This window comes from Chlorocebus sabaeus, chromosome 12 (assembly GCF_047675955.1).
Source record: "Chlorocebus sabaeus isolate Y175 chromosome 12, mChlSab1.0.hap1, whole genome shotgun sequence".
Classification (NCBI taxonomy): Eukaryota; Metazoa; Chordata; class Mammalia; order Primates; family Cercopithecidae; genus Chlorocebus; species Chlorocebus sabaeus.
This window is the reverse complement of record NC_132915.1, coordinates 4,923,251-4,947,096: the sequence shown is the minus strand read 5'-3', so window position 1 is coordinate 4,947,096 and position 23,846 is coordinate 4,923,251. Positions and strand designations below refer to the sequence as shown.

At 47.6% G+C, this 23,846-nt stretch overlaps 2 protein-coding genes and 1 long non-coding RNA gene across 5 annotated transcripts in view; 1 reads left to right on the top strand and 2 right to left on the bottom strand.

Annotated features, from left to right (window-relative positions):
- The window catches only part of WNK2 (WNK lysine deficient protein kinase 2), a 139,560-nt gene extending 139,266 nt beyond the window's left edge, over positions 1 to 294 (top strand). For both annotated transcript variants that reach the window (XM_073021439.1, XM_007969785.3), the window contains one exon: positions 92 to 294. In XM_073021439.1, the coding sequence (XP_072877540.1) occupies positions 92 to 117 (26 nt within the window). In that variant the 3' untranslated portion in view covers positions 118 to 294. The remainder of the gene's footprint in view (positions 1 to 91) is intronic.
- Positions 295 to 1,308: 1,014 nt separating this feature from the next.
- LOC140712906 (uncharacterized) lies at positions 1,309 to 5,810 on the bottom strand. Its single transcript, XR_012094727.1, has 2 exons — positions 4,255 to 5,810; positions 1,309 to 3,488 (listed from the first exon to the last, which is right to left on the bottom strand). It is a non-coding gene; the product is annotated as an uncharacterized lncRNA (long non-coding RNA).
- A 7,987-nt stretch (positions 5,811 to 13,797) lies between these two features.
- LOC103219768 (putative uncharacterized protein FAM120A2P) lies at positions 13,798 to 21,435 on the bottom strand. Of its 2 annotated transcripts, none has more exons than XM_037998636.2 (3): positions 21,023 to 21,435; positions 14,648 to 14,745; positions 13,798 to 14,432 (listed from the first exon to the last, which is right to left on the bottom strand). In XM_037998636.2, the coding sequence occupies exons 1-3, from the start codon at positions 21,024 to 21,026 to the stop codon at positions 14,142 to 14,144; spliced, it is 393 nt and encodes a 130-aa protein (XP_037854564.2). In that variant the 5' UTR covers positions 21,027 to 21,435; the 3' UTR covers positions 13,798 to 14,141. The 2 variants fall into 2 exon arrangements, with proteins under 2 accessions (XP_037854564.2, XP_037854565.2); XM_037998637.2 differs by having other exon boundaries at positions 14,648 to 14,748; positions 21,023 to 21,434.
- Positions 21,436 to 23,846: the final 2,411 nt, after the last annotated feature.

Sequence of the window (23,846 nt, the reverse complement as noted above, 5' to 3'; positions counted from 1 at the left end):
GCAGCTCCTGGGAGGGCGTCAGGGCCCAGCCCTCGGCGAGTGGCCAGCACCACAGCGGGCCCACAGTGAGCTGCGTGGTTTTGTTTTCCAGATCCTGAGAGTGAGAAGCCTGACTGACCCCGCCTAGACGCCAGGCCCACTTCACGCCGTCTAAGTGGAGAAGTGACGGACCCTCAGGGCCAGCTGCTCCTCCTGTCCAGTTCACGCTGTTTTGTAACCACTTTCTAAGCATTTTTTATTCACAATTGGAAACACAAATGTAATGCAAGAATAAAAAATATTTTGGGGCAGAAAGGACTTTCGTTTTTCAAACTCTTCCCTCTCTGGTGGCCCTCTGCCAGCCAGGTGACTGGGATGTGACGGTGGTGGGGGGACATTCCCAGGACCCTGGCACTCTCAGGGCAGCCCTGTTCTCTGCAGGGCCCCCGGGAGGCTGATCTCCACGTTCCCCCGATGCCAGCTGGCATGGACTCGGGGTCCTGGGTGCCTCCTGGCCTTTGCTCACAGAGCTCCATGAGGCAGGGCCTTCCCTCTGGTCTTTGGAGGCTTGAAGCCACCCACCACCCCCACACCCACCTCCCAGGCACCTTCCTTCCAGAATTCACCTGCACTGGCAGGGAAAACACCAGTGGCCTGGGGTCAGAAACCTCTGGCTGTGGGTGGCAGGTCCGAGACCACCGGTTCCTTGGAGGGCTGCATTCCCCCCACTCGTGGGAGGGGTCCTAAGTGTGAGAAACGAGGAATGTTGGCATGGCCTCACCAAGAAAACGTGCCGTGGTAAGGTCCCCAAACCCTAGCCTGGCCAGCAGGCACAGGGGCCTTACGCTGGGTCCAGAGGTCTAGGGAGAATTTGGGGCCCTATGCATCACAATGAGAAAGCATTGCATCTTTATTGTCATTAATGTCTAACTGCAACTTAGCATTTCCTCCATTAACAGCACCCGGACTTCATCACCACTAGAAACCACAGATATTGCTGTGCCGTTTCATTTACATCCATGACACAGTGCCCTTCCCTGAGATGTAAAACTGTCCAGCCGACTGATAAGAGCGGTGCTGCCTGCCCATCTCAGACATGAGTCTTCAGGGCACGGCAACGCTGCTTCCCCACAGGAGTGTCAGGGATGCCACCCCGGTGTATGCGGGTGGCCTCAGAGCCCTGGTTCTCCTCCATGTGATCAGCAGGGTAGGCTTCCTCCAAGCCTCAGCTGGGAGCAGCACAGTGTTAGGAACATGGCTTCCCTTGGTCTTAGTTTGTGTTCTCTTCTGTTGGTGGCTCATGTGACTGGTTTTCTGTGGACCATAGTAATGTGGTTTGCCCTTTCTTTCTTTCTTTTTTTTTTTTTTTTAATGAGACAGAGTCTTGCTCTGTTGCCCAGGCTGGAGTGCAGTGATGCAAACTCGGCTCACTGCAACCTCCGCCTCCCAGGTTCAAGGGATTCTTCTGCCTCAGTCGCCTGAGTAGCTGGGATTACAGGTGTGCGTCATCAGATCCGGCTAATTTTTGTATTTTTGGTAGAGATGGAGTTTCAGCATGTTGGCCAGGCTGGTCTCAAACTCCTGACCTTGTGATCCGCCCGCCTCAGCCTCCCAAAGTGCTAGGATTACAGGCATGAGCCACTGTGCCCGGCTGCAGTTTGCCTTTCAAACTGCACATTTATTTTAATCATTCTCTGTAAGTGAATAATAGTGTAAATGTCAATGGTAAAACTTGGTGGTAGTGTGGTAGTAAATAGTAGTAAAATGGTCAATGAAATGGTAATGGTCAAGCCAGCACCCTCTGGGGAGATTCTGCACAGTGCACTTCCAGGACTCTGGGGCCCCGAATCCCAGCTTCATCTGCTGCTCAGAACCGCCTAGCAGCCCTCCAGGGGCCCCAAGGCTCAGCCTCAGAATCCAAGGCTCTTGGTGTTCAGCCTCACCCACTAGACGTGTCCCTGCTTTGGGCTTCACTGCTGCTGCATAGCATGCGAGCCGGGCCCGGATTCATTCTTGACCCTCCCAGTCCCCAAACCCCCTTCCATCCAGTCTCCGTGCTGCAGCCTGCAGCCTGCTCTCCCCACTCTGGGTTCTAGCGCACAGTCTGGGTGGATGGCTCACCAGAGCCCCAGAGACCTCAGCCCCTCGTGTAGAGTTCTCATGGATGCATGTTATTTGTTATGCTTGACTTCCTGAAAGCAGGGACTTAAAATTGTTTTTTGATAGCCCTGCACCTTCCAGAACAGTCACTGAGTGAATTGTGCTGATGAAGGTAGACTCTACTTTGGGCAGGTGAAGCTTCCATTGGGAGCTTACTGGCTCTGATCACAGCATTTCCGGGATAGAAAGGACCCTGCCAGGCCCCTCCTAGGACAGCAAAGGCAGCACTACCTGGGGCCAGTCCAGGCTCCTCCTGCAGGGGCAAGGCAGCCAAGCCACAGCCTCTGTTCTCCAGTGTCATTTTGTTCTTAGCTGACCCCAGCATCCAACCAGACTTCCAGTGTCCAGGGTGATATCTGTGCCTCATCTCCAGGCTGAACAGCTTCAGTTCTCTGAAAAGTGCTTATTACTAAAGGGCTGGTAAGGCTAGGCATGGTGACCCATGTCTGTAATCCTAGCACTTTGGGAGGCTGAGGCAGGAGGATCGCTTGAGGCCAAGAGGTCAAGGCTGCAATGAGCCGTGATCACATCACTGCACTCCAGCCTGGGTGACAGAGTGAGACCCTGTCTCTAAAACAAACTGAAAAAAAACAAAAACAAAAAATAAACCACCCAGAATCGTGTCTTCATTCATTGGAGAATGCAGTTAAGCCTGGGCCGGGACGCCTGCCTTCCAGGTGGTTAAGGGAGTTCAGCAGTGGTGACCACTCTGTACACATGGTGGTTGTGGTCCCTGAACTTGACTTTATTAGACTTGCCCTTGAGAGGGGGCAGAAGGCCCGCATGCCACAGGCATCACTGTGCTGATGGTGGCTCATGCAGTCCTGCAGAGGTGCGGAGAAGAGTCCCTCACCCTTAGAGGATACTGGGGTTGAAGGCTGCCTGAGGCCAGGCTGGAGGGGGAGGCAATGCTGTCCCATGCAACTCTGTGAAGAATCGTTCATTTCTCACTGAGTGGACAGCAGGGACCAGGGTCCTGGGCTTCAGGGATCACAGCCACAGCCAGCTGGTTCTGCCTCCCACTGAGGCTGTGTGGGCTGGGGCAGGAGGGCTTTGGAACAACAGCAGTTCCTAAGAGTTGATCCTTTTGAGCCCAAGCCCTCCAAATTTGATCTCCAGCTCAAGGTTCTGTGAGCTTCCAGACCCGTAAATCCAACTGCCTCTCCCCTCTCCATGCAGATCCTCAAAGTCATCTTGAAGATGCTCCACGTTGTAAGACGATGTCGCTCCCAAGCTTCGTAGGGTCTTCCCAGATGTCCCAGTTTCCCAGGCTGGCATGACCAGTCACCCGGTTCATTCTCAGTCTGGGAATCAGACTCATCCTTGTCCTCTCATTTCCCAAATGTGGGCTGCGAACAGCCGAGTAGATGTTTTAGCTGAAATGTCCCCGAACCCTCTTCCATCCAGTCTCCCCACTGCGCCTGCATGATCTCTTCAGAGTCAAACAATGGATGCTCTGGTCCAGCCTCCTTGCCCGGCTCTACCCTCTCCAGGTCTTTCCTACCTGTTGCTCCCCTCATTCTGAGCCCTACCACTAGGCGGGGTCCCTTGAGCCCCAAGGGGCCCAGCTTCATCCTCCTAGGGCCTCACAAATGCCTACTAGGCCCCCGGGGCGTGCTCCAACTTCACTTCCCCAGGCAGCCTCCCCAGCTCAAGGCTGGGTCAGCCTGCTGCCCCTGTGCTCCCTTCTGAACATGGTCTTCCCTATGAACCTCCTGCCTCACTTCTCAGAGTGTGATGATGCACGGCAGAGGCCACAGGAGATCCCATGTGTGTCCCCCTCCGTCCCCCTCCAGCCTCCCCTTGGCTGCCGGCCACCTAGGCACAGAAGTCCTGTCTGTTTCACTTCCTGTTTCCTCCTGCTCCTACGAGGGAGGCACTCAGCCCGACTCTGTTGAATGAGTGAGTGGAGGCTGGGGAGAGGGAAGAGGGTGTGTGGATGGAGGAGGGGTGGGCAGGGGACGCGAGAGCAGCCGGATCCTGGGCAGGGTGAGGAATGAAGGTGAGGACGCAGCCCCTGGGGAAGCTCAGGTGGAGCTGCAGGAGCCTGCGGCTGCATGGAGGGTAACAAGAGTCAGAAGCCACAGTGGACAGCCCCGGGCCCCACAGGCTTACCTGTTCAGGCAGCACAGCGGGCTTAGGGAATGTTGACAGGCATGGGTTTCCCTTTTCGACCTGCTTTGAAATAAGAGCCAAGGACAGCACACCCTGTCAGGGAAACAGACAATGCTGGAATTGGGTGACTTTGAGGAAGGTTCATACATAAGGAACTGTTTCCAAAAGTGTGGGTGTCTGGAAGGCAGTGTTGGTAGACAGAATAATGTCCCCTAAAGGGCCCACATCTGAATGCCTGGTCCTGTGCATGTCACCTCCACATGGCACCAGCACCCTCACCGATGGGACTTGGGACAGGATATTCTGGTGGGGAGAGGCCACGATAAGCCAGGCAGGTGCAGCATTATCCCAGGGTCCCTCCATGCAGGAGGGAGGGGTCAGGGGAGGAAGTGTGACACGGGCAGCAGGACTAGGAGAGCAGATGCTGAGTGGAGACTGGGAGGGGAGGACAGGGCAGCAGCCCAGGGCCTTGGGCAGCCTGGGAAGCCCGAGAAGGCAGGAGGAGCCCCCAGCAGGAGCCTGCCCTGCCCAGACCTTGACTTTCGCCCAGCAAGACTGATTCTCAGTTTTATCTTCCAGGACAGGAGGATAATAAGTTTGTGCTGCTTGAGGCTGCCAGGTTGGGGTGAGACCTCAGAGCAGCAAGAAACACATGCATGCAGGAACGTGGGGCCGCCGCCTTCTAGCCATGACTGGCTCCAAGCCTGGGGCCACCACAGGAGGGTCACGTTGGAGGAGCCCCAAGGAACAGAACTGTGAGAGTCACCCCGGAAGAGGAGCACAGCCTGCAGCCCACGACAGAGCCAGCTGAGGCGGCCTCGCAGGAAGGAGCCGGGAGGCTCAGCGCCTGGCCCCAGCCTGCCCCTGCCCCTGGTCTCCTTCTGGGGTTCCCCAGGGGCTAGACCCCAAGGAAGCTGGCAGGACAGGAGTCCATGTGAGCTGTACCCCGCAGCTCAGCCACAGACAACAGATGGCGAAGACAGAGCCTGGGGGTGGAAGGACAGGCTGGTCACACCGCAGACCACAGGGTCAAGAGCCGGGAGAGGCCAGGGGCCTGCGGGCTGGACCTGGGGAATGAGTTCCCCCTTCCCAAGTCTCAAGCGATGCACTTGGAGAGGGTCCCCAGCTTTGCTCTGCTTCCGAATCCTGAGCGGAGCCTGCAAAGAACACAGATGTCCAGGCCACACCCAGCAGCATCTGAATAAGACACGGAGGTAGGGAGGGAAGGGGCGGCGGAGGGCGGCGGAAGGTGAATGCTCGCTGCTGCACCCGCTTCCTAGTAGCTCTTTCCTGGGAGAACAACTTCCTGTCCTCACAGCATATCTGGAGACTCAGTATCTGACTTCACCATGGCCATGCCCTTGACTCTGAGTGGAACACATGGGTCGCGTGTCTGGAATCCATGTGTGCCCAGCATCCCGTGAGCTTGGCACTAGAATGGGCTTTCGGAGAGAGAATGGCAACTGCAGTCTCTTTTGGTTCCTTAGTAAATTGGAGGGACCTGAACTTTGCCCAGGCAGGCTTGACATTCTGTTTATTCCACACAGCACAGTTCAGGAAGAGACTGAACTCGGCTAAGTCATCCTTTTGTGACCTTGTATTTGACGATTCTAACTGGAGGATGTTAAGAGTGAGAAGCAGAAGCTCCTAACAACAGGACAGACAAAGGCACCATGCCGGGGAAATGCCCAGGGGCCCTTCATGACCCAGAGCCGGGGAGCCGGGCGCAGGCAGAGGCCGCTGCACATTCACCACACTCAGGCCATGTGCCGGCCTCAGGCTTGACAAGCTCAGGCCTTTGGTTAAAGCCTTTCTAGCACATTGATATACTTTCCATTTACAACCTATTCTGAAGTGAAGGGCATTCTACGTGGACAATATTCACAGCAATTCTAGAGACAGGTCTTATCCTCCCTATGTCACTCCCAGTCATTGGTCCCACCTCTAAGAGGAAGACAAATCTCTTAATACTCAGCAGACAGCTTCCAAAGTTTGTCTCTCTCCTCTAAGTATCACTGGGTCTTCTTTTGTTCACAAGAATGCAGAACAATGTTCCAAGTACTATTATGTTTCTAAACTTTAAGATTGTTCATTTTCAAGAAACAAATAACTATAACCACGTGACTATGTATAACCAATAACTATACCCTTGATAATATTTCAACATACTCCAAAAGGAAACTTTGAGTCCATTTTACATTCAGCAAGTTAATATTAAACTATGTGGCACATCAAAAGCTTTAAATTAATAATGTGTGTTTTAAGTGTTACAAACCACGTCAAGTGTACATCTAATATACGAACCAACAACTGAAAATACTACGGTTGAGTAGGCTGTGAGTTCCTTGTAGTTAAATAAATTATTACAAAGAGTATTATTATGAAAGGTATGTGCTATGCCAAGCACTAACAAGATGTAGATGTGGTCATGAGCTAGCTACAGTAAAATGAAAAGGAAAACTGTGCTTGAGACCTCTTTTGTGTCATGATTTACCATAATTCTGAAGCAAAGTGTTTATGGCTGCTATTAAAATTAAAATTGAAAGGGAGAAACAAAGCACCCTGAAATTTGAATGAAAATTAAAAAGAAAAAAGTGTGTAAGCTGTCATACAGTATTTATGTTTTCCTAGGATGCTAGATGTTACTAAAAACTAAATCTCAAAAATATTTAAATAGTCTGAAAAATAAAGATGTATATATACTGCACTTTTGGAAAACTTCAGAACATTATCAAGAATTTAGTAAAGGGTTCTTTTTATCATAACACTGATTCAACTATCTGGTCAAATCACTCAGTGTTCTAGATGGTCTTTAAGGAAAGGAGTATGATGGAATGTTCAGTCTTCTGAAGTCAAATCTACACAAGGATATTAAATTACATTAGAGTTTTTTTTGTTTTTGTTTGTTTTTTTGTTTTTTAAATAGAGATGGGGTTTCCCTCTGTTGCCCAGGCTGGAGTGCAGTGGTGAGATGACAGCTTCCTGAAACTGCGACCTCCCTGGCTCAAGCCATCCTCCCGCCTCAGCCTCCTGAGTAGCTGACTACAGACTCACACCACGCTGGGCTCACTTTACTCTTTTTTTTTACTTTTCGAGACAGAGTCTTGCTCTGTCACCCAGGCTGGAGTGCAGTGGCACGATCTCAGCTCACTGCAACCTCCTCCTCCCAGATTCAAGCAATTCTTCCTGCCTCAGCCTCCTAAGTAGCTGAGATTACAGGTGCCTGCCACCACGCTCTGCTAATTTTTGTATTTTTAGTAGAGACGGGGTTTCACCATGTTGGCCAGGCTGGTCTTGAACTCCTGACATCAGGTGATCCATCCACCTTGGCCTCCCAAAGTGCTGGGATTACAGGCGTGAGCCACCATGCCTGGCCTACTTTACTTTTTGTAGACACAAGGCCTCGCTATGTCACCCACGCTGGTCTCAAACTCCTGGCCTCAAGCAAACTGCCTACCTTGGCCTTCAAAAATGCTGGGACAGATGTGAGCCACCACACCTATCCTAGAAATGTCTTACTTGCAGAAAGGTTCTAAAATGGCTAATCAAAGATTTTGGCATACTTAAATTGTCCAAAAGACAAAACCTATTCTTTTAAATCAATGGATTGATGGGAGTAAGCATCACCAACCAAACAAGGAAACAACACAGATGCTGAAGCTCAGGTGACTTTTTCTTCACCTGCCCATGTTAGATCAGCTGCTAGACGCCGATGACAAACTCTATCATTTTACAAACTTTATGATGGTCAACTACAAGCTACAATTAAATATTCCCGGGGCTGGGTGCAGGGGCTCGCACCAGTATTCCCAGCACTTTGGGAGGCTGAGGTGGGTAGATCACTTGAGGTCAGGAGTGCGAAACTAGCCTGACCAACATGGTGAAACCTCGTCCCTACCAAAAATACAGGAAAAAGTAGCTGGGTGTGGTGGCGGACGCCTGTAATCCCAGCTACTCGGGAGGCTGAGGAAGGAGAACTGCTTGAACCCGGGAAACAGAGGTTGCAGTGAGCCGAGATTGCACCACTGTACTCCAGCCTGGGTGACAGAGCGAGACTCAGTCTGGAAAAAAAAAAAAAATTCCCCAAATTGCCTCTATTTTACCTTCACTGTTTAATTTGAGTACAGGATAGTGAAATGTCAGTCCTCTTAATCATCTATTTTGCTAATATAATGTGTAAGATACATTCTACAATAAAACTTTACGGCTGCTAATATAAATAGCAGTATTCAGTTTACTCCAATTCTGAAATTAGTTCACCAAGGAAAAGAAAGAATCAGGTACAATGTAAAGAATAACTGAAAATCCAGAAATACCATATTCCCAGACATGATCTAACCACTAATCATGATTTCATATTTTATGCTATTACTTGAATAAATTTTGCTATTAGAATTTTGGAATTAAAAAAGCTTTTGTTATTCTGATACCATCAGTTAGCTGTTTGCTAACTACTTTTTCTTAAAGGTCAGTGAATTGTAAAAAGCATATTTCACAGAAAATATAAGATGCCTCGTGTTGCACTTTAAAAATCAAATTTTGGAGTTGGAATTATACTATTTAACTACTTTCTATGCTAGGTAATGTCACAAACTACTTTAAAAGAGTTACATCTAACATATAAATATTCATGAAACACAGATTATATGTATAACTAACACCCATGGGTGTAGAAAAATACCATTCACTCCCATTATCATATGCAATAAAAGAAATGTTTACTAACCCATTTACAAGGGCACATTTGCATTCTTTTCCTATTGGCTCAGCTTCTTTTTAATAAATGTCCACAATCACTAAGTGATACCGTGGCAAACTCTAGTCTTCCAAGATGGCTAAGAGACAGCTAATCAGCATCACATTTTATTAATAATTCCAAAGACCATAAAAAATGTATGTGTAGGAAATATAACTTTCAGCAAAAGCCACTTTTTCTGATGCTGCCAACCTGTGTATCAGCTGTTCTTGGAGGCACAGCTATTTAGACACGACACCCTTCCTTCAGACGATGTGATCTTAAGGAATTTAGTAATTATGTGATTTATTAACATAAGACAGTATTTACTGACATGACCAGACAAACTGAAAAGGCCTTCTCACCTACTCCTGGAGTCCTCCCAGATTCCAGACACCCAGTGTAAGAAAATAGGTGTTGAAAGCTCTGCTGTCACTTCAAAGAGAATAATCACAACAATAAATGCAAAGGATAATGTACTAGAAACTGAGGAAATCTTAACCTCAGGTATGAAAATGTTCAAATAAAAATACTACTGCATGCTAATCACACAGCAACAAAAAGAAGCACTGCAGAAATGGTTGTGAAGCTTTATGAGAGCAAAAACAAATGAAGAGGGAAAACACAACAACCATCAAGAAATAAGGACAAAGAAGGCATTGAGGGAAAGAAGCACAGAAAAAAAATATTATCCCTGAAAGAAAATCTGTTGACTAAAAAAATCTGTTCTAAATACTTAATTTAAAAATTTCTATTCTAACACACTGTCCATTTGGGAGGCCTACACAAACATTTCCTTAAAAAATTAGCATGACTTCAACTATATTTTTAAAAAGCCTTGACACTTGGAAAAGACTATGATAATAATTAGAGTAACTTGTCTCACTATTTACTTAGAAATATTCTATTTAAAAGTTGACCAACAATAGGAACTTCACAATTGCACAACAGAGAAAGTAAATGAACAACACTCAGTGGCCAATGGCACGTTTCCACATCTACTGGAACATTCTGTGACTTACACCATCTACCCTGAACCATTCACCACGTCTCCATTCACGCAGTGGTTCAAATAGAGTTCCTGTGTTCATTCCACAATAAACCTCAGTAATTCACACATCACAGTAGCTGTAGCCGTTTGTTAACAGAAAAAGAATATGTCTTCATACGTAAGATGGATTTCTTGTAGGTACAAATAGCTAGGTCTTGATTCCATCAGACAGCCTCTTTCTTTTAATTTGCATATCTACACCACTGATGTTTAATTATTGATATATGTGGATTAAGAGCTACTTACTATATTTGTTACTATTTTCCATTCTTTCTCCATGTCTTCCATTTTTTCTTCTTTCTCTTGTTTCAGTTGAGCACTTTATATGATTTTGCTTTTTCTCTTTTCAGGGGGGCACAGGGTCTAAAGTCCAATCATTAGGTGAGTCTTATAATGAGTCTCTGGGCTGTGATCTTCACATGTGATTCTCAGTCCCTGACCCTGCTTAACTGGGACAGGATGGCTATGGGGAGCTAGATTTGGGTGTTTCCCTTCCCTCATATTAATTAGGTTCTCGTGAAACCCAGCAGGTTAGGCTCTGGTTAGGTAGTTTCTCCCGAGAGAAAGCCTTGTTAAGAACAGAGTGTTCTGGCTGGGCATGGTGGTGGACACCTGTAATCCCAGCTACTCGGAAGGCTGAGGCAGGAGAATCGCTTGAACCTGGGAGGCAGAGGTTTCAGTGAGCCAAGATCACGCCACTGCACTCCAGCCTGGGTGACACAGCAAGACTCCGTCTCAAAAAAAAAAAAAAAAAGAAAAGAAAAAAAAGAGTGTTCTGTCACATTTTAAAATAATTCTCTTTTCCTTTCCCTTGCCACAGGTACAAGGGATTTTTCTCCAATATTTACCATGAGAATTTGGTAGAGATCTAGCAGGTAAAATCACAAATGCATGTGGACCCCCACATCACCAGGCCCTCTGGAGTCTTTAACTCTCAGGTTTGTCCACGTTGACCCTCCAACAATCTATCAATGACAGTTTAGGTTTCCTTGCACCCACACTGGTTCCTGCAGAGGTTTCTACTCATGTGCTTCTGCTCCACTACATACAACGCATTCAACACGCTAGAACTCTTGCAGGAAACCATGAACATTGTCCCTATTTGGCAGCTGTGGACACATAAATCCAAGTCACACCCGTGCAGCTGCCAGAAGCAAAGGATGCCCGTGATCAAGGGTTTGACCCCAAGTTGAATGCTAGTTTCGACCCCGAAGCCTTCAGGAACAAGCACCCTTGTCTCCTCTGCCTTCGTTCATCTCAACTCCAACATGTCTGTCTCTTCCTTATTATAATAGAAGTAGAAACAGATTCAAGGAAATTAAGTCACTGCTAAGTCACACAGCTTGAATCCAATCTTTTGATTACAGGGTGTACTCTGCATTCTTCACGGCACTTCACACCACAAGGATCGGAAAACACAAGCCTCTGACCAGGTCAAATTCCAGTGGCAGAAACAAGATGCATCTCCAGAAAACTCTAAAGATGCCATACTGGGGATAAAGACAATAAGCACTGCAAGAGGTCAGAGGGAGGCCAGATGCCCAGAACTCCAAAAAGCTGATCAGAACCTTCACAGACAGGTAGGAAGTGCATACCCAGAAAAGACAGGACATGCTCAGGCAGTCCTACTCACTCCAAGTTCAGCTCATCCTAACAAAGACGACGATATGGTTTGGCTGTGTCCCCACCCAAATCTCATCTTGAATTGTAGCTCCCATAATTCCCACAGGTCATGTAGGTATCTGGTGGAAGGTCACTGAATGTCTTTCCTGTGCTATTCTCATGATAATGAATAAATCTTCCAAGATCTGATGGTTTATAAAGGGGAGTTCCCCTGCACATGCTCTCTTGCCTGCTGCCATGCAAGATGTGACTTTGCTCCTCCTTTGCCATCCACCATGATCATGAGGCCTCTCCAGCCATGTGGAACTCTGAGTCAATTAAACCTCTTTCCTTTGTAAGTTACCCAGTCTTGGGTATCTCTTTATTAGCAGCATGAGAACAGACTGATATAGACAACTTGCCAAATTAGATGGGCAACTCACATTCTCATTCCTTCCCCGCTGGAGGAACAAGCACCTCAACTGAGATGTGCTCCAGTCACCCCCTACATCCCCAAGTCAGCACCCTGACCTGGTTTCCACATCTCCATCACTAGCACTGAACTCTTGTTGGGGTCATAAAGCTTACTGCTGTTTGTCTTACTTCTTACCTATGTTTCAGAGTTCAGAAAGAACATTTCTCACGAAGATGAAAACTGTATGTACAGACACTTTGATCTTGCTACCTGAGTCACATTTTACAACAAAATGCACACGCCTTAGAATTCTAGTGCATAAGAGCTTCTAAGACCATCTTGCGGTTGTTCTTGTTAGAGGTTAAAACTTTGAATATTCAATTGCAACTCTTTACTTCATTTTAGAGTTTTAGCATTGCACACATAGCAAATAAACATTTATTAATTTTACACTTCTCTGCACATACAACAAATAAACATTTATTAATTTTATACTTCTTTGCCATAAACAGGGTGTGCATCCCTGGATGGCAGAGAGCCCTTCAGTAACCTCTGCCCTGGGTCAACAAACATTCGTTCCCATTTTACAGATGGACAGAGGACAGAGAGGAAAGATCACCTGCTTCAGGTGACACTCCAGGTAAGAACTGGCATGGAAACTGACAACTACATCTGTTATATTTCTTACATCAGAAATAGATGTAACATCAACCAGCCCTGGTTATCTACTCTGTAGAGTTTACACTAAGGAAAAGGAGACACTGACTTAAAGGAAAGACATTTTCTTTCTCTTTCTTTTTTTTTTTCTTTTTCTTTCTTTTTTTTTTAATATAAGACAGTTTAAAGGGAGGGGAGGAATACAAATTTAAAATTTCCTTGATCAGAATTTTTTTTTTCAGAGATGGAGTTTTGCTCTCTCACCCAGGCTGGAGTGCAGTCGCGTGATCTTGGCTCACTGCAGCCTCTGACTCCCAGGTTCAAGTGATTCTCCTGCCTCAGCCTCCACAGTAGCTGGGATTACAGGCGAATTCCACCACGCCCGGCTAGTTTTATGTTTTTAGTAGAGATAGGGTTTCACCATGTTGGCCAAGCTGGTCTTAAACTCCTGAACTCAAGTGATCTACCCGCCACTGACTCCCAAAGTGCTGGGATTACAGGTGTGAGGCACCACACCCAGCCTCTTCAATCAGAAACCAACTATATATTTGCGAACTCATTTACTCAAGGACACACAGTGTTTTTATTATTATCATTTTTTTTTTTTTTTTTTTGAGATAGTCTCGCTCTGTCACCCAGGCCAGAGTGCACTGGTGACATCTCAGCTCACTTCAACCTCCACCTCCTGGGTTCAAGTGATTCTCCTGACTCAGCCTCCTGAGTAGCTGGGATTACAGGCACGTGCTACCACACCCAGCTAATTTTTGTATTTTTAGTAGAGACGGGGTTTCGCCATGTTGGCCAGGCTGGTCTCGAACTCCTGACCTCAGGTGATCCACCCACCTTGGCCCCCAAAAGTGCTGGGATTACAGGCATGTGCCACCACGTCCAGTCCACACAGTGTTTAAAATACTCCTCTAAGGAAACAGTCAGCCCGGGTCTAGGCAGCTTTCTAGGGTTTTGCTTGGCCAAACAGTGTTATTTCAAAAGTGTCCTCTGATCTGCTGAGTTTAGGAGAAGGAGAGGAAATTCAGAGCTCCCTTGATCCAGGAGCCAGGAGATCAATGTTTCGGGGGTCGGCAGGGGGTTGCTGTGGTGGGTGTGAGTGGCACCACACCGGACAAATGCCCCCATGTTTGGGGCATCACACAAACCAGTTCTTGTCAAATTCCTCCCCAGAAAGTTTCCTGCGGCTCCAAGCCATGGGGCTGGGATGGTGCAGGTCTTAAATCATGGAAACTTCAAAGAACATACGTACTCTTCCTCTCTCATCGCTGTCCAAAGAACCCCCGTCTGAGTACAGACTGACCATCACCCACCTGCAACAAACTACATCTTTGAGCACAACACCAGCTGGGCTGGCAGGCCAGAAGGCAGCTTCCCCAGGTCACTACCCGCCAGGAAGCACCCCACAACCTGTGCACCACTCACTTTGTCGCCCCTCCGCTGCCCTCGTCGTTGTCGGAAGATGACGATGTAGAAGAGCCAGGGAAGTAGGCGGAATCCACGTGGTTGGGGCTGCCGCTCTGGGCCGGGTTGATGGGCGAGGACCGCTCATACAGCGGCGTGTGCTTCCCTTCGTGAGGAATGTTGCTGTAGCTGTTCTGCTCCGTCAGATTCTTCCCGCTCGTGTCCAACGTGAGAGGTGCTGGCTCAGAGAGGCTGTACGGGTATGGACCCTGGCCCGGGGCGCCCCCTGGGCTGGGCACCTGTGGGGCCTGAAGCGAAGGGTACAGGTCACGCGCACGTGGCCAGCAGGACCCGACTCAGGCCCAGGACGATGTTTCCCGGATCATTTTTATTTCAACAAACACTGGCATCTATTTCACACATCAATTCAAGAGCTTAGGAACTTATTTTGGCATTCATTGAAATTCAATGCACACACCATGTCTGAGACCGGCCACCCGACCCAGTGCAGGGAAGGCCTTACCACGGGCTTTGCTTGCAGAGAGGTCTGCGGAATGTTGAGCATCTGAGGAGGGACATGCGGCGGCACCATCCCAGGCATTCCAAACGGACCGGGTCTGGCTGCTTCACCAACACAGAAAGAAAAGAATCACACAGCTGTGAACAGAAGGCGTTTCCCAGGGCATCCTGGCGGCCAGCGCATGGCGCCAGGGATCTCACCCTCACCTGGCTCAGACATCGACACCACCATGGGTCCCACTTCTCAGAAACCATTACAAATGGCCATTTCACAGTAAGGACAACTTAATTTTATGATGCTCGATTTGACGGACTGGGGCTGGGATTCTAACTTTCCAGATATCTCGGTGAATTTGCCTTAGTGGTTCTGCTCTCGGACCGAACAGTTTCCTTTACCTTTGTCAAGCAAAAGGACTCTTCTGTTCAAAGTACATTGCGGCCGGGCGCGGTGGCTCACGCCTGTAATCCCAGCACTTTGGGAGGCTGAGGCGGGCGGATCATGAGTTCAGGGGATCGGGACCATTCTCACTAACACGGTGAAACCTCGTCTCTACCAAAAATGCAAAAAATTAGCCGGGCGAGGTGGCGGCGCCTGTAGTCCCAGCTACTTGGGAGGCTGAGGCAGGAGAATGGCGTAAACCTGGGAGGCGGAGCTTGCAGTGAGCTGAGATCCGGCCACTGCACTCCAGCCTGGGCGACAGAGCGAGACTCCATCTCGAAAGAAAAGAAAAGAAAAGAAAAGTTGCAACTACCACTAGGTTCTCAGCTAACTAGTGAGTTTTTTAAATATAAAAGGAATTGTTTTTCATTGTTCAGCAATTAGGTGACACACTTTAACACGTATTACAAGATGACTAATTTGGGATTCTGTGTTCTCTTAAAACCTAATTTCGTAAACCTGTCCTGATGTGTGCTGGCACGTGCTAGTCTTCATTCCCACGCCACCTTGCAAAAGTGAAGAAACCTGTTTGGGAACGGAAAGCCACGCGGAGGAAGTGAAGCAGGACAGCAGGACAAGGAGCTGGGCCAGCCTGAAGCTGGGAAGGAAAGCAGGGCCTGGAAGCCTCCACACTCAACATTGCATCTGGTCTTGAGGGGTCTAAGGACAGGAAGAGAGCTCAGGGGCCATGTCAGCCAACCGAAGCGAATGAGTGAGTAGATGGTGCCCATAAAGGGCTGTTCCAGAGACGGCACAAGACCCGCAGTAACAAGGACAGACTGGGGCCCAAATGTCAACAGTGCTTCCAAACACCACCAGCAGGAAACACGAGGACATGGGACATGGACCCCTAGGAGCTGCACTCCCTCTTGGAATACTTAGGGGCTGAGCGCCTGTGATGTGTCAGGCTGAAGACTGGGCTGGGGGATGCCAGGAGCCCTGAGGCAGCGTCAGTAAGACATATACTATTGAAGACACAGGGAAAACAGAAAACCTGTGTGAGACACAACAGATCCGCCAGGTGCTTGCACGGTTGCACCATCTTTTCCTTGGGTTTGTTTTAAATGTGGGAGAAAACCAAGTCTAAAGCTTCCTGACTCCAGTTTCCCTCTTTACTCAGTAGATATGCTTCTACAACCTCTTCATCTGAACACCAGGTGATATGCTTAGGCTTCACGTCCCCACCCAAATCTCATCTTTAATTATAATCTTTATAGTACCCATAATCCCTGTGTGTCAGGAGACACCAGGTGGAGGTAATTGGATCATGGGGGTCATTTTCCTATGCTGTTCTTGTGATAGTGACTGAGTTCTCACAAGATCTGATGGTTTTATAAGGGGCTCCTTCCCCTTTGCTCGGCACTTCTCCTTTGTACCACCTTGTGAAGAAAGTGCCTTGCTTCTCCTTTGCTTTTGCCAGGATTGTAAGTTTCCTGAGGCCTCCTCAGCCATGCTGAACTGTTAGTCAACTAAACCTCTTTCCTTTATAAATTATACAGTCCCAGGAAAGTTTCTTTATACTAGTATGAAAATGGACTAATACAGTAGTACTGAAGAGAGTGGGGGTACAGCTATGATACCCCAAAATGTGGAAGCAACTTTGGAACTAGGTGACAGGCACAGGTTGGAACAGTTTGGAGGTCTCAGAAGAAGACAGGAAGATGTGGGAAGCTTTGGAACTTCCTAGAGCCTTGTTGAAAGCTTTTGACCAAAATGTTGATAGTGATATGGACAATGAAGTCCAGGATGAGGTGGTCTCAGATGGAGATGAAGAACTTTTTACAGCTCAGTTACCCACTTCCTCAAAAGAATCACTTACGCCTATATGCGGCTTTGTGACTTTTGCTCTGAATTAAAATAAGATACAATTCCTAAAGGAATGGTGTTAAACTGGAACCTCTTCTTAGAACTATAGTTGGCCTTACCCCAGTCCCCATTCCTAGCCCAACCTAACAAATGCTCATCCATTACTCGGCATATTACTCTGAAACGTTATGTTAAACAAAACAAAAAAGACTACAAAGTAAGTTTAAAAAAAAAAAAAACTATACGGGCAAAAAAAAAAAAAATTACACAGGCAGACACTGTATAATTTTCAGGTGTTACCAAAAAAAATATAGCTTTGAAAATGTTGACTCCAAGATTAAATAAGTCAATATAATTCCTACCACCTTTAGTTTTCATTGCTTGCAAACATAGACAAGGCAAAACTTTCCAACCATTTTAAGCATGTACAAACAGACATGTTTACTAAATCTCAATAGTCTACAGAAGATAAAAAGGTATAGAAAGGAAACTGTCATGTGACCTGTTCCCATTACACTACAGATCCAGTGTCCAGAGAGGCCGGGTGGGGCCTGGAGCACAGTAGGAGGGCGCGGCGGCTGGCCATCCTATAGGGAGAGGAGGACCAGCAGAGCCGGGGCTGAGCCTGGACTGAGACCAGGTGCAAGGTCGGTGCCCAGGCAGGCAAAGGATGGAGGAGCAACTCCCAAGAGCTAAGAGCCCAGGGGCAGCTGATGCTGGTCCAGAGCCTGCGGTGCCGGCCAGACTCCATGGAAAGAGCCAGATGCCGGTGCCCAGAAGACAAGGCCTGGTGACAGGAGGAGGCAAAACCTGAGGGATGATGAGCTTGAAGAAGACTAAGTGCAAGACCCATGAGAAGTAAGATTATGAACTCACTGAACAGGCACGTCCTGTGTGGCACGTGAAAGAATTCAGAACAGCGGGAAAAATTAAACCACAGAAGTAAATTTCAAGTCAACAGAAACAAGAACTTTCTAAGAACGAGAGCAGTTCAACAATGAAAAGGGTTGCTTTACTGACTGCTCAACTGCTCGTACAAGAACATTCTACAGCAGGGAGCTGGGCTGAACTTTATTATAAGCATTCCTCACTCTCCAAATCTTTTCCATCCCTGAATGTGGATAGTGAGAGGGTAGACATCACGAGTACGGCATCATTCAAATCCACCCAGTGCCCAAGTCTCAAGTAGCAAGTTTTACCTAAATGTATTCAGTTCCTGGGTTCAATTATTCAGTTTGAACAGAATATGTTTACTGACTGAGCGAGGTTTAAGAAGGCAGAATAGAAACATTACACCTCATTAAGGCTGGTTACGGCGGCTCATGCCTACAATCCTGACACGGGGAGGCTGAGGCAGTTCAGATCAGCCCAGACAACACATCAAGACCCTGTCTCTACACACTCACAAAAGCAACACAAAAAACAAACAAAAATCCCAAATCCCATTTAGGCACCGAAATGTGTTTTGTAAGTCTATGATGAAACAAGATAAATGAGTTTCTGACCATTTGTGGATTTTGGAAAAGCACAACCTAAAAGGAAACTCTACCAGCTCTCTATTTTGAAGTCACTGGTAAACTGAACTGACATTCCTCATTTGTTACCAAATACTGAAACGCCATTAACAAACCCAACATTAAAAAACCTAAATGCATGCACTTTGGGAAGACGCACGCTGCAGTCTTTTAAATCACACAATGGCTCAAAGGAGGGTTCTTCCAAAACATTTGATTTTTAAGTTCAAAATAAAAATGACCTTCCAAAACAGCCACAAGATCAGGCAGCCTGTGTCACTTCCTACTTCACTCTAATTACCACGAACTCACTGAAAATGGAGTGAAAGGTCGCAGAGCAGACACTGAAAGCAAAGTCCCCAGCACCAGCAGGAGAATCCAATTTCCTACTTGGGAATTCTGGACCAGAAGCGCAAGATGAGTGGCCTTTCTACTCAACAGGAGTAATGCCCTGACTTCCCTCTGGTGCCCTTTATTCTGTCAGCCTCCAGGGCTTAACATCAACGTCATCTGCATCAGCTTTAAAGATAAAAACTGGCCGGGCATGATGGCTCATGCTTGTAATCCCAGCACATCGGGAGGCTGAGACGGGTGGATCACGTGAGATCAGCAATTCAAGACCAGCCTGGCCAACATGCTGAAACCCTGTCTCTACTAAATATACAAAAATTAGCCAGGTGTAAACACCTGTAATCCCAGCTACTCGGGAGGCTGAGGCAGAAGAATCACTTGAACCCAGGAAGCAGAAGCTGCAGTGAGCCAAGATCCCGCCACTGCACTACAGCCTGGATGACAGAGTGTGACTCTGTCTCAAACAACAACAACGACAACAAGAAAACTGATAAAGATGAACAAGGACACATCTCAAAAAGAGCAAGTGTAGACTGGCATGTACAATACAGCCTTTAATTAAAAAGCAAAGCAATGCTATTAATTATCCCATAGGTATGAGGTGAGAAAATCTAAAAACATGTTCAAAGGGGCTGTACATGACTTAGGCCTGATGTATCTCTTTTTAAATAAAAGAATGATCTCAAGCACAGGTTGCCATTTGTGTAACCTGAAGTAGGTATGCCACCACTCATTCTACTGTTCCTTCTATTTTTTGTTATGTTAACAGGTTTTCTTAACCACAAAAAAAACTTTAGTGAAAACCTAGGAAAGGACGAGTGTAGTAAGCAAAGTTATAGGACAAAGTGAGGATTTAATGGAACACATTTTTAAGGAATGTCAAAAATTTAAAGTTATTAGTAAAATATGGCAAAAGTGTAATATTGAATACCTGGTGAAAATAAAATTCTTTTTTAATGTTAATTTTTATTTTAAGTTCTGGGGTACATGTGCAGGATGCGCAGGTTACACAGGTAAACGTGTGCCATGGTGGTTTGCTGCACCTGTCAACCCATCACCTAGGTATTAAGCCCAGCATGCATTAGTTATTTTTCCTGATGCTCTCTCTCCCCACACCTCAACCCCCAACAGGCCGCAGTGTGTCTTGTTCCCCTCCCTGTGTCCATATGTTCTCATTGTTCAGCTTGCACTTACAAGTTAGAGCATGCGGTATTTGGTTTTCTGTTTCTGTGTTGGTTTGCTGAGGATAATGGCTTCCAGCTCTTTCCATGTCCCTGTAAAGGCCATGATCTCATTCTTTTTTTTTTTTTTTTTTTTTTTTTTTTTTTTTTTTTTGAGACAGGGTCTTGCTCTGTCGCTCAGGCTGGAGTGCACCAGAGCAATCTCAGCTCACTGCAGCCTCTGGCTACCAGGTTCAAGCGAATCTTGTGCCTCAGGCTCCCAAGTAGCTGGGATTACAGGTGCGCGCCACCATGCCAGGCTTTTTGTATAATGTTTTTAGTAGAGACGGGGTTTTGCCATGTTGGCCAGGCAGGTCTTAAACTCCTGGCCTCAAGTGATCCTCCCACCTTGGCCTCCCAAAGTGATGGGATTACAGGCGTGAGCCACCATGCCTGACCTGATCTCATTCCTTTTTATGGCTGCATAATATTCCATGGTGTATATGTACCACATTTTCTTTATCCAGTCTATCATTGATGGGCATTTGGGTTCAAAAGTCATAATAATAGCAAAAAACATATTATTGATGCTGACAGCAGGGACATGGCTAAATATGGCACCTCCACACTGTGGAGTATCATATCATCTCTGGAGTAAATAAGGAAGTGGTCACCGGCTTCTATAATGGGCCCCACTTACCGTTCCTAGCCCCCAGGCTTGGTCAGTCCCCAACCCCTAAGGCCGTCCCTGCCCCCTGCTGAGCCCACTCCTCTGCAGGAGGCCTGGGGTGGGGGGGCTCCGCTCCTTCCCTGACCACAATAGGCCAGAACGTGCACCGGATGGATCCAGCCGTCCAGGTGTCAGCCAGGCCTGGCCTGGGGCAGTGTGGGCCGCCATGTGGTCTCTTTCACGTTTTCACTCTTTCTTCCCTAGAGGCCCTGCCTCTATCCTTTGGCCCTTTTGCTAGAGCACTCGGCTGTCTCAGGCTGTACGACTGCAGAAAATCACGTTTCAAGGGAATAAATCTGTAAGATTTTATGGTGAATGAATATTTCAACCTCTTTGGATTACCGCATGGTCCACGCTGATCCCAGAGGCGTTTACTCACCCATGTAGTGTGGTGGCTGCAGTGACGCAGGCTTGCTGGTCCCAGAATAATGTCCGCTTGCTCTGTTACATCCCAGAACTGATTCTCAGGGCTTGGGGGCTGGAAAATGCTCGGCAGGAGGTAGCGGCCGCGGCGGCGCTGGGCTGGAGAGAAGGCGGCGGCGTGAGGGTCCGGCGGCGCTGGAGACTCGGGGGGGCAGCAGCCAAGGCAGGGTCGTGCTGGGCCCAGCGCGGGCTCCAGGCTGCGCAAGCGAGGTACCCCGGTCCCCGCCTCCGCCCCGCCTCAGCCGACGCCCCCGAGCCACGGCGGGGAAGGCGGCCGCGGGCCCGGGCCTGTGAGCTCCGAATCCTGCGCCTTCCTGCTGCCGCCGGGCCGGGGGCCTCGAGGGGCGCGGGGAGGGAACGGGGGTTTGCAGGGACGCCTGGACGTCCGCTGCCGCCTCCTCTCGGCTTCAGTCTGCAGGCAGCTCTTCCCACCAGAGCGCGGGGCGCCCCCGGCCAGGCTCGCCTCTCCCGGCGCCCGCCTCATTTGAAAACACGGCCTTTCCCACGCGCTTCCCGCCGGTTCCGCCCGCGCTGCGCTCCGCTCTTCGCTCCTCTGCTGGCCTTTCTCTCTCTGTCTGCGTCCCACACCCTCTCCTTCCTCGTCGACGGCTTCCTCTTCTGCTCCCACACCGGTTTCCCGCCTGCCTTCCAGCACCATCCCTTTCGGATGTGGTTCCTCACAGTGAAGTAAGCGTCAGCGCCCCAAATCTACTGGGGGTCCATCAGCAGTACAGACTGGTCGGCTTTATGTGCCAGGTCGGCTCTTAAAAAATATGCTTTAAACCTAACGGCCTCAAAAAAAATTGTATTCTCAAACGTAGAGTGTGAAAATAACACTGAAATAATTTTTAAACTAAAAGGCTAGGCCAGGTGCGGTGGCTCACGCCTGTAATTCCAGCACTTTGGGAGGCCGAGGTGGGTGGAACACTTGAGGTCAGGAGTTCGAGACCAGCCTGGCCAACATGGTGAAACCCCTTCTCTACTAAAAATACAAAAATTAGTTGAGCATGGTCCCAGCTACTCGGGAGGCTGAGGCAGGAGAATCGTTTGAACCCAGGAGGCGGAGGTTGCAGTGAGCCGAGACTGCACCACTGCACTCCAGCCTGGGAGACTGTCTCGAAAAAAAGAAAAAAAGAAAAGAAACAGAAACAGAAAAAAAAAAAAAAGGGCTCAGCGACTGTTGGAAATCATTTATTCATTTTTTTCAAAAGTGCATGGCCTCTCGTATCATATTTAGCAGATGTAGGACATTTGCCCATCTTACTTGGCAAAAATGCTTCTTAAGGATTTGATAGCGGCCCAAATTCATCAGTGTTTAAGTTTTTCTAAAACCAATTTGAAAACTTAAAAAAAAGAAGAAACATTATATGAATAACTAGGAAGCTGTTTCGACAGTCACTGTTAAAGAGCTTTTAAAATAGGCTCCACATGTTAATGTATGAAAAGGAAGCTGCCAGGCTGTCTTGTAAGGGATTATTTAGAAATTTGAGTAGTCTTAGTGTTATGTAGCTGTTTTAGGAAAAACTTTCTTTGTCCATTAACAAATGTTTACAACCACTGTGATGTGAGAATTACCGAGGTTCATTGTGGGATTAACACGGAAACTCTATTTGAGCCACCACATGGATGGAGTAAATGGTTCAGAGTAGATGGGGTAAGTCACAGTATGTAACATGCCATGGACACTGAATGTTAATTCATTTACATTCTCTGTTGTGCAACTGCAAAATTCCTGTTGTTGGCCTACTTTCATCCTTTTATGTTTTGAGGCAGAGTTTCATTCTTGTTGCCCAGGCTGAAGCGCAATGGCATGACCTCAGCTCACTGAAACCTCTGCCTCCCAGGTTCAAGTGATTCTCTTGCTTTAGTATCCCAAGTAGCTGGGATTACAGGCACCTGCCACCATGCCTGGCTAATTTTTGTATTTTTAGTTGAGACGGGGTTTCACCATGTTGGTCAGGCTGGTCTCCTTCTCCTGACCTCAGGTGATCCACACCCCCTTGGCTTCCCAAAGTGCACCGTGCCTGGCCAGCCTACTTTTAAATATAGCATTTCTAAATCAATAATGAGACAAGTTATTCTAATTATTAAAACAGTCTTTTCCAAGTGTACAGGCCTTCTAAAAATATAATTGGCCAAGGTGGGTGGATCACAAGGTCAGGAGATCGAGACCATCTTGGCCAACGTGGTAAAACCCTGTCTCTACTAAAAATACAGAAATTAGCCGGGTGTGGTGGCAGGCTCCTGTAGTCCCAGCTACTCAGGAGACTGAGGCAGGAGAATCGCTTGAACCCAAGAGGCAGAGGTTGCAGTGAGCTGAGATCATGCCATTGCACTACAGGCTGGGCAACAAGAGCAAAACTCCATCTCAAAAAAATAAAAAAGAAAGAAAGAAATTGGCAGTGAGGTAGAGAAACAGCTGGATTGGTTACAGGTTGGCATTTGCCGTATTTGAACACAGTTTGAACACTTATCAGTGTATGAGTGGCTAAAGTATGGTCAAGACTCAGCTTTTGTTACAGGCACAGACTCCTAAATTAGGTTTTCAATCTTGTCTTCCTATTAAGCTACCTTACAGTTTGTCCACAAGAACCCAAATATAGAAGTACAGAGTCTTTCTCAGGCCATACTTAGTTCGCTTTTACAGAAGTGACAGCAGAGCTTTCAACACCTGTTTTCTTACACTGGGTGTCTGGAATCTGGGAGGACTCCAGGAGTAGGTGAGAAGGCCTTTTCAGTTTGTCTGGTCATGTCAGTAAATACTGTCTTATGTTAATAAA